At 57.2% G+C, this 8,695-nt stretch overlaps 1 protein-coding gene across 3 annotated transcripts; it reads right to left on the bottom strand.

The window, feature by feature from the left end:
• Positions 1-3,258: 3,258 nt before the first annotated feature.
• AP5B1 (adaptor related protein complex 5 subunit beta 1) lies at positions 3,259-8,003 on the bottom strand. Of its 3 annotated transcripts, none has more exons than XM_036929356.2 (3): positions 7,945-8,003; positions 7,397-7,564; positions 3,259-7,304 (listed from the first exon to the last, which is right to left on the bottom strand). In XM_036929356.2, exons 2-3 carry the CDS (start codon positions 7,544-7,546, stop codon positions 4,824-4,826), a joined length of 2,631 nt encoding a protein of 876 aa, XP_036785251.2. In that variant the 5' UTR covers positions 7,547-7,564; positions 7,945-8,003; the 3' UTR covers positions 3,259-4,823. The 3 variants fall into 3 exon arrangements, with proteins under 3 accessions (XP_036785251.2, XP_036785231.2, XP_036785242.2); XM_036929336.2 differs by having other exon boundaries at positions 7,931-7,990; XM_036929347.2 differs by lacking the exon at positions 7,945-8,003 and adding an exon at positions 7,696-7,924.
• Between the last annotated feature and the right edge of the window lie 692 nt (positions 8,004-8,695).

Here is an 8,695-nt window from a genome sequence, read left to right as displayed (position 1 = left end):
GCTCATGAAAAAAGTCACCATGGGCCACTGACGGAGGGTGAGCCAGACAGCATGAATGGCTGTTCTGTCTGGTGTATGAAGTTAAATAAGTAAGTGCAAATTGTATATATTGTGATAAAGTAGAAATAATGTAACAAAAATGTGGGAGACGAAGAGAGACGGCAAAAGGAAAACAGGGTAAGTTCACGGATGGTTGTACAAGTGACTCTCAGCTCCAAGTTCACTCCTCGTTGCCTGCCCTGTGAAAACGAACAGGGGCCCTTTAAGTATCTTTCTCTGCCAGCCGGCGCATTGCTAAGCTTTGTCAGTAGAGGGAGCGGAGAAGTGACTGCAAAAAGTCCTCCTTCCTCTTGATTTGCTGGTTGGACAATCTGAAGCTCCTCCAGGGTCAAGAAATACTGCTTCATGGTTTTGCCAGCCCCAGGCTCCAGTGGTGCAGGGCAGCAGCGGTGGCAACCCAGCCGTCGGCCGCTTCCCCCAGACCTCGCCTGGGACAGTTTTGCAGTAGGGTACCTCCAGTGAGACCCTGCCCCTGAACAGCTTTCCCTGGCTCCGTGGAGATGGTTTCCAGCAAGTCCCGCAGGCACAGCCCCACAGCGACTCCTCTGCCACCCTGTGGGCCACAGGCAGCATGCCGTCTGGTCTGGACCTGTAACGGGGGCCGTGCTATCTCAGCCCTCAGGTGACCTCTCCCTACGTCTCCTGTTCCTATATACTTTGAAATCTAATTGTTTTGTGAGGCTGTGTCTCAAAGTTGATTGTTCTGGGTTAATTTTACAAGTTCTCAGTGGGCCTTTAATGTGCATTTTGTTGTTGCTTCTTTCGCTCCTAGGAGGTTTTCTTAGCATATTAAATATCAGTTCTGGTTTTGTCCAGGTTTTCTTCGGGGTCTCCAACAACGCAGATGTGGATGTAGTCAAAGAAGGAATTCTTGGCTTACCTTCTTCTGGCCTCTCCTACTTTATCTCATTCTCATTCTCTTGATTGTTTTTCATCCCTGAATGTCCCTTACTGTATTTTCCAGTCTGTTCTCCCTTGGGCATCTTGTAATGTAATCTTTATTTCTAGATAACTGTTTTTTCAATTTCTTCCACTTTGCTGAGTTCAGTCAACTCTCTTCATTTCCTTTCGGATTTTGTCTGTTTCTGTCCTTTGAAAAATTCCCATCCAAAGGGACTTTGCCTATCTTCAGATGCTTGTTTTGAGTATATTTAGCTCTGTTTAAAGTGTTGTATTACAGCTTTCTTCTGCTTCATGGCTATTTCTTCAGCGGTGTGTGTGAATTTTCCTTGGTTGATATGAGATGAAATTCCTTTTTTTTGGTATTTTGCAAAAACGGTTTGAATCTGTTAAACTCTCATGTTCATTTCTGTGGTGTTGGGAGTTTAGTAAGATCCCTGGTTGAATGCGTCCTCTCCTGTGAACATTGCAAAGCCTGGGTACTTGAATGGATTGTCTGGAGAGTGGGGGAGAAGTTGTGACTTTGTTCTCTGACCTGCGGAGCCATGCAACCCCTCCAGCCGCTTCCCTTTCACACCCAAATGCCAAAGGACACGGCTCACTTCCTTTTTGCTCCCCCAGAATCTAATGTTTCAAAGACTGCCTCTTCGAATTGCACAGATACTTTAAATCCCTTCCTTGTAGCCCAAATTCTGACCTGCTGCAGACATTTTTTAACATTTTCAGACTTAGAGAGGAGAGAGTCTGGTGAGATCTCGGACTGTAGGTCTCATGACTAAACTCCCTCTCCCCCCTCCCCCACAGCTGTGTTTCTCAGCCACTCTCCCGTGGCAGGGGGAGACTGGGAGGGGAGAATGGGAGGTCTCCTGCTGTCTCTTGTTTTTGTTTGTTTTTACTTACAGGTATTTTTCGGTTTGAGTATTCTGTCTTCAAGTTATACTGAGGGCTTGGTTTTGCATAATTTTCTCTTTTTCTTGTCTTTGTACCATAGTGCTTTCCGGGGGACATGGGAGCCCACACTGTCACCAGTCTTCAGCTCCCTGGAGATCTCTCACGGGCATTTGCTTCCCAGTCCCTCCAGCTTTGGCCTTTGCTGGGTTAGAGTCCTTAGTGTCTGAAAGAGAGAGACTGCCGATGGGCGCAGCAGTGGTTCTTCTGAATGGGCAGTGAAGACTGCCAACCTGTCGTTTTGCCTTCTTCGTGCCTTAGAATCCACAGTACTAAAGGGGTGATTGATCCTGATTATGAAGGAAGAAATTGTCGCTGCCACACAGTGGAGACAGAGATTCCTGGGGGCATCTCCCAGGACTGCCGGTCCAGAAACAATATTCACCGAAGGCTAAAGAGACTGGATACAGGCAGAATCACCAAGGACCCGGACCCCTCATGAATGAAGATCACCTTACTGGGTAAAGATCCCTGAGGGCAGACAGAGAATGGGTAGTGGAAGAAATAAGCTCTAAGTACCTGACTAGGGGTGCCGGATAAAATACAGGATGCCCAGAATTTCAAAGAAACTTATTTTTTTTTCTTTAGTGAAAGTATGTCCTAATGTTCGTTGCTTTTTTTTTTTTTGAAGTTCAAATTTAACTGGGTATCCTGTACAATATTTCTATTTGCTGAAGCTGGAAGCCCTAATTATGGCTTGTAACTCACTGCACAATGCTTTCTTCTCTGCAAGCAAATACAGATTAAGCACTAGCATTCCCCATATTTCCTCTTGTTTCACACTAAGTGCGTGTTACTGGTGGCTGACCCCATCACTATTCAGTACGCGGTATCAATGTGCACTTCCCCAGTGGCCACAGCAGGGCCAGAGAGCTGCAAGGGGGAGTTCTGGAAGCGACGTGTGTGGTCCCAGAGCTGGTCTAGTGGCCAGGCCTAACCTCAAGGAGGTAGGGAGGGTACAAACATACCTGGAAGTGGAGAACCAGCAATTAGAGACCATTGGTAACGTCCATACAGGTGGAGAGCAGCTGATGGGACTTTTGGGAAGAAGCCTTGGTGGTAGGAGGGGTAGTCAGGTGGAGCACGTTGTTGCTGTATGAGCAGAGGTATGTGGACAGAGCACACAGCAGGGTGGGCTGGGGTGGCTGCACGGGCTGGTTCACCAAGGGCCCATCCCTACCTACAAAATGCTTTCCAAGACAAATTGAGAGGCTGCAAAGCTAAAAACTTTTATTCTAACATCTCTCAAGTCAGCTTATGCACATGCATGCCCTACGATTCAGTAATTCCCCTCTTGGTATGTATCCTAGGGAAACTGTCACATAGATCCATTGGGGACAAATAAGAACATCGAATGTGTTGTATTTGTGGTGGGGAGAGTTGGAGGCCATATGGTACCCAGCACTGGAGGAGTGGGTGATTAAAATGGGATAGATGCATGGATGGATATACAGATGGACAGAAAGATGGCTGATGACTCCTCACATGGGTCAATTATCTTAATTTTAGGCTAAGGATTGATACTACCTTCTGCATCTGAGGTCAAAAAGAAAATAAGTCCATTTTCCAGGTTCCCTTGCCATTAGAGAGAGGACTGCATAAGAAAGATTCCACTTATGAAATGCCCTCCGAATGCTGTGGACAGGAAGTGAGGCTGGGGCCATGGAAGTTTCCATCTTTCTATAGCAGGTCTGCTCTTTGGCTCTGTGGGTATCAAGAGGCAGTGGTGGCAGCCCCACTCCCATTCCAGGGTCCAAGCCCAGCTTCTAGGTGCCCAGAGGAGCTGGACTGCAGGCAAGGCAGTATGTTCTGGAACTCAACAGTTCCAGGCACTTCTCCAGCCTCCCAGTGACTTTGGAAGTACAACTCTGCCTTAAAACCCTTTTTCTTTCAGTTTGAGAAGTTCCAATTTCCTGGAACTGAACACTACCTGATTTGGTGACTTGCCCAGATCACATGGCAGGTTGATATAGCTTAAGCTTGGGACAGACCTCCTGACCTGACCTGTAACAGCCCCACCTGCCCCAGGCCCTTCCCTTCCCTTTCCTGCCCCAGTCAGAAGGAAAGCTGGCCCATGGGAACCTGTGGGCTGGGAGCCCAAGAGGCTGGGGCCACGGAAGAGGCCCTTTCCCCAGAAAGGTAAGGGCCAAGCCTCTGTCGCTCTCCACCCAGCACTGCTGCCTGCCACTCCTGTGGCCTCCTGGGGGCTGGCCCGGGCAGGGAGGGCCGGGGGCTCTGTCCCTGCGGCCTACGCAGATCTCTGCTCTGATGCTGTGGCAATAGACTCCTGCTCCAAAACATGACTGCCAACCAGCGGGGTGACAGCAGGAAAATCACTTCATCGCTCTGGCCTACAGATATCCTCACCTGTGGGGCCCTGCCGTGCTGCTGCAAAGATGAAATGAGGCAACCAATAAGCGAAACACCAGCCTGGGGCCTGGCAGCTGAGCTGGCCGCAATACATTTGAACCCTAAGCGTCTTGCATATTTGGAAAAAGAAGTAAGGGAGCCAGTTCTACTTACCTGGGAATATTCCTAGGTCCACAGATTGGGTTTCCTAGGGGTTGGGGTGAGAAGTCAGCAGGCTTCAGCCCAGATCACAGAGACCCCTCTCAGCCCCAAAATCTCCTACAGTTCTGGAGAATCCCAGCGTATCTGGACAGGAAGGAACTTTGCAGCCTTGCAGTCTGGGGGTTCCTAGTCTGGAAGCTTTCCTGGAGCCCCTGACCTCAACCCCAGTGTACCTTTCCCCAACCAGGGCCCCAAAGAAAACAAACCAGTGGGGGTTGTTGGTAATGTAGGTTTTTTTTTTTTAAGAAAGGAGTCACAGGATTGTGTCAGGCCCTCAGTAGCTCTTCCTGGGCAAGATCCTGCAAGAGCCACAGTCCTGTTCCCACCTGGCCTGGCTCCGGGACTCAGACAGTGTCTGACAACCCCCGGAGGTAGTCCCCTGCCAGGGGCAGCACAGCCCAGTCATCGGTCCGCAGGGCCACGGGCACTCCATCCGCCTGGGCTGCCCCCAGCCGCAGCAGCAGTCTTGAGTTGGGGGGCAGGTGGATGGCTATGAGGTAGCTAGTGGGTGGCTGGGCCACCATCACAAAGGGCTCCAGGTGACAGGCCACCAAGGCCTCCAGCCCCTGTGACCCAAGAGGGCACCACAGGCGACTCTCGGCACCCTTTGGCAGGCAGGAATCCCAGAGCTCCTCAAAGAAGCCCAGCCGGGCCTCCTCAGGGGGCAAGGGAAAAGGCAGAAAGAGGTCAGCGAAGTCCACAGGCAGGGGTGGCAGGTGGGCGTGGCATGTGTGGCCAGCAGGTGTGGTGTACAGGGCACGCACACCCAGCTGTGCCGGGGCGGGGTGGTGGGGCTGCAGAGGCAGGGGCAGAGGGCGACTGGGGCGGCTGGGGCACAGGCAGGGCACATGGACAGCCCCCAAGGGAGCGTAGAGCTGTCCTTCCACGTGGAAGCGCAGCTCCAGAGAGTATACCGGTTCCAGCACCTCCACCTGCAGCTGCAGCACTGGCACCGGGCCCTTGGCTTTGCGAGGCCCCACGCTCAGCCGAATTGGGGCCGGGGCCTCCTGCACCATCAGTGCTGCAGTAAAGCCCTGGTTCTCAGCCACCAGTGAAGAGGTCAGTGCAGGTGTAGCAAGTGAGGGGCCCAGGGCCACCCTGAGCTTGGACCTTGTCAAGTGGGCCAGGAGGATGTAGTAGAGGCGGGCACGATCCCGCCCATCAGGGTCCTCTAGCTGCCTGGCCAGAGCCTGTAGCAAGTCTGCCAGGCCTTCCCCGACACCTGCCCACAGCAGGGCTCGGCAGACCTGCAGCAGGGCCTGCTGGAGGCCCCAGTCTGTGCAGTGGCCAGCTGCACCCTGCAGGAAGCTAAGGGTGCAACCTTCGGCATCCCCATCTGCTACCTTTGCCAGCATCTGTAGGTGCCAGCGAAGGGCCTCACCCCTGCCTGGCCTGGATACCACCTCTTGCCGCAGCATCACCCTCAGGGGCAGCCCCAGCTCAGGGCCCACCCGATCTAAGAGATCCACAAAATGGGGGGCAAGTGCAGGCCGGGCTCTGTACAGCTGGGCCAGTCCATGGGTCAAGCATGTCAGCACTGTAGGTTGCCTAGCCAGGCAGTGAGCAACCAGGTAAGAGGCCTGGAAGCAGAGAATGGCGAAGGCCCGGGGGCCCCCATCCAGGGCTGCCCTCTGCTGCAGGTCAGCCAGCAGCTCCTCCAGGTATCGCCGGGGGCTCTGATCCTGACCTTTCTCGTCTTGTTCATCTTCTGCACAAAGCAGGCACAGCAGATGCAGGCGTGCCAGGAGGTCTGAAGGGTCGTGCAGGAGACTGGGCAAGAGACCAATGCAAAGCTGGGGCCCTAGCAGCAGCGGGACGGCCTCCTCACCTGTGGGGCCCAGTGGCCAGTTCTCAGGGAAGCTCAGGAGGCAGTGCAGGTAGAAGAGATGGGTGGGCAGGGGCAGGGCCGGGTGCTGAGCAGCCAAGGTTAGCCGGCGGAGCAGTAAAGCCTCATCCTGGGCCGTGAACAGTGCCTCACCGAAGGCCGCCTTGAGTGCCAGAACAGCGTGCAACAGCGTCAGCTGTGCTGTACCCAGTAGCCGTACCAACTGCGGCTTGAAGAGCACTGGCGGCTGTCCCCGAAGACCCCGGAGGGCCCAGCCCAGCAGCCACAGAAGTTGGGCCTGCGCCACAGGAGTAAGTAGGTAGGAGGTGTCCAGAAGCTGGGCCACAACAGCCCGCAGCTCTCGGGCCTCTTCAGGACTGGGCTCCAGGGCTGCAAGGCCACACTCCCCCTCCTTGGCCACTGGCCTGCTGGGTGCCTGGGGCTGAAGGTGGGCATCACCCTCTTCAGCTAGTGTCCAGTTCCAAGAACCACACTCGGTGGGAGAGACCGAGGTCATGAGCAGGCTCTGCAGACCGGCCCTGGCCCTGGCCTGTAACACCAAGCAGTTGCGCAGAGCAAGTGCCAGCAGCAGGCTGAGCGGCTGAACGGGGCCCTCGTGGCCTAGCAGGCTCCGGAGCATCCCCAGGCAGCTTGTGAGCAGCCCAGGCTTGCAGCTCTCCAATTCCCGCAGGCATTCGCACGCTGTGGCCTGCAGGGGTCGCTGTTCCGAGGGGGGACCAAAGCCTCGACCCAGATCGCGGCCTGAAGCTAACCCAAGCAGAAGGGGGAGGAGCCGGCCTGAGGCACCCGAGTTGGGGCCCAGCGCGCTTCCTGCCACCAGGGCTGTGGTGGCCGCCAGAAGCAGGGGCCGCCGTATGGCTGAGGGCCGCGGAGGTAGAAGGACCAGGGTGTCCAAGAAGGAGGTGGCCGCTGTCTCAGCCGCAGGGGCATCCGGCCACAGCTGGTCTGGGTACTCCAAGCTCAAGGCCAGCAAGGAAACCTGGGTATGAGTGGTAATCACGAAATGGGTTCAGAGCGCGGCGGGCTAAGATGACCACACAGGTCAGGGCAGGGAGTGCACGAAGGGTTTACCTTGGTCTGTTCGCTCAGCTTCTCACTTCTCAGGTCGCTCAGCAGGTCTCGACCCAGATCCTCACCCACGGGACCTGCCAGGAAGGCGGACGGGCTGGCCCGGAAGGCGACCAGGCGCTGGGCCCAGGCTTCCCGGCTCAGGGACCCCATGGTCACGTACACAGGTCCCTGCAGAGAAGAGCAAGAAAGGTTCAGGCCGGCGGCCGCCTTTCGCGCGGGGCCCTACGGCCGCCAGAGGGCGCAGAGCCCTTGCGCCAACTCCTAAGGGACTATCGTCACCCCAGGGCCTCCTTGCAGACCCCAGCTGCGCACGTCCACTCGTCGACGCCAGCGGACACCCCACGCCCGAGTCCCGAGATGAAACAGGATTCGGGGGTGCCACCAGGGCGGGCCGCCAGGGGAGGAGGCGCCGGGCGGGCCGCCGGCGCGGGGTGCGTGCCGAGAGCTCGTTAGGCCACCCGCCGGCGGCCGGCACCGAAACCACAGCGCCGCCCCGGCCCCCGGCGCCCGCGGTAACGGGCCGGCTGCTCTCACCTAGCCTGACTCACCCGCCGCGAGCGCTGGGGCCGACAGGCCACTTCCGGGCGGGCGGCGCGGGGGCGGGGCGCGCTGCGCGGGGGCGGGCGGGGCGGGGCCGTAACGGGGCCACCGCCTCCCGTTCCCTCCCGGCCGGCAGGTGCCGACTCGCCGGTTTCGCTGGGGCTGAGTAACTGTCCCGGTGCGCACAGGCCCCCTTCCCCGAAACCGCCGCAGGCCCGAGCGGAGGCGGGGGCGCTGGGTGGGCCGGGCTCCCGAATGCCGAGTTCTCTCTGTGCTCCGGCTGCAATCCCTGGGCCCTGCGCTGGACAGCGCCCGCCGGGTTGGTGAGGATGGCAGCCAGCGCGCCCTCCGCCGGCGCCCGGGCGCACGGCACCAGGCGCCAGACGCGCGCCGCCCGTCAGGGTGGCGTGGGGTGCGGGTCCTAGGGCTCCAAGGGTGGCCGCTGGGGTGTGTGCAAGGCACGGTCCCAGGGCGCCCGCAAGAAGTGCGTGCCGCTTTCCCGGCTGAACCGGTCGAGCAGGCGCCGCAGGGCTTGGCTTCGCTTCTCTGATGCCGCCCAGGGTCCCCCACCCGCTCGGCTTTGGGGCGCGGAACCTGTACCGTGGTCTTGGCGGGCACATGCCGCTGACTTTTGCCATAGGGCATGCCGACAGTTGGCAAGGGTCGCAGCAGCCAGGCCGGATTAAAGCCAGCGGGGCAAGGCCATAAGCCTCGATGAAGCCGGAAAACAACGGGATGCAAACGTGCGGACCGGTAGGG

The sequence above is a fragment of the Manis pentadactyla genome, chromosome 9 (genome assembly GCF_030020395.1).
Source record: "Manis pentadactyla isolate mManPen7 chromosome 9, mManPen7.hap1, whole genome shotgun sequence".
Lineage (NCBI taxonomy): Eukaryota > Metazoa > Chordata > Mammalia > Pholidota > Manidae > Manis > Manis pentadactyla.
Note: the sequence above shows the minus strand (reverse complement) of the source record. Positions and strands in the feature narration are given on the sequence as shown.

Bases quoted from the DNA above. Each gene is read 5' to 3' on its own strand.
- AP5B1 (XM_036929356.2), bottom strand. From the start codon at position 7,546: ATGGGGTCCCTGAGCCGGGAAGCCTGGGCCCAGCGCCTGGTCGCCTTC. The intron at 7,305-7,396 runs GTAAACCCTTCG...ACTCATACCCAG, and splicing joins AGCTGAGCGAACAGACCAAG to GTTTCCTTGCTGGCCTTGAG.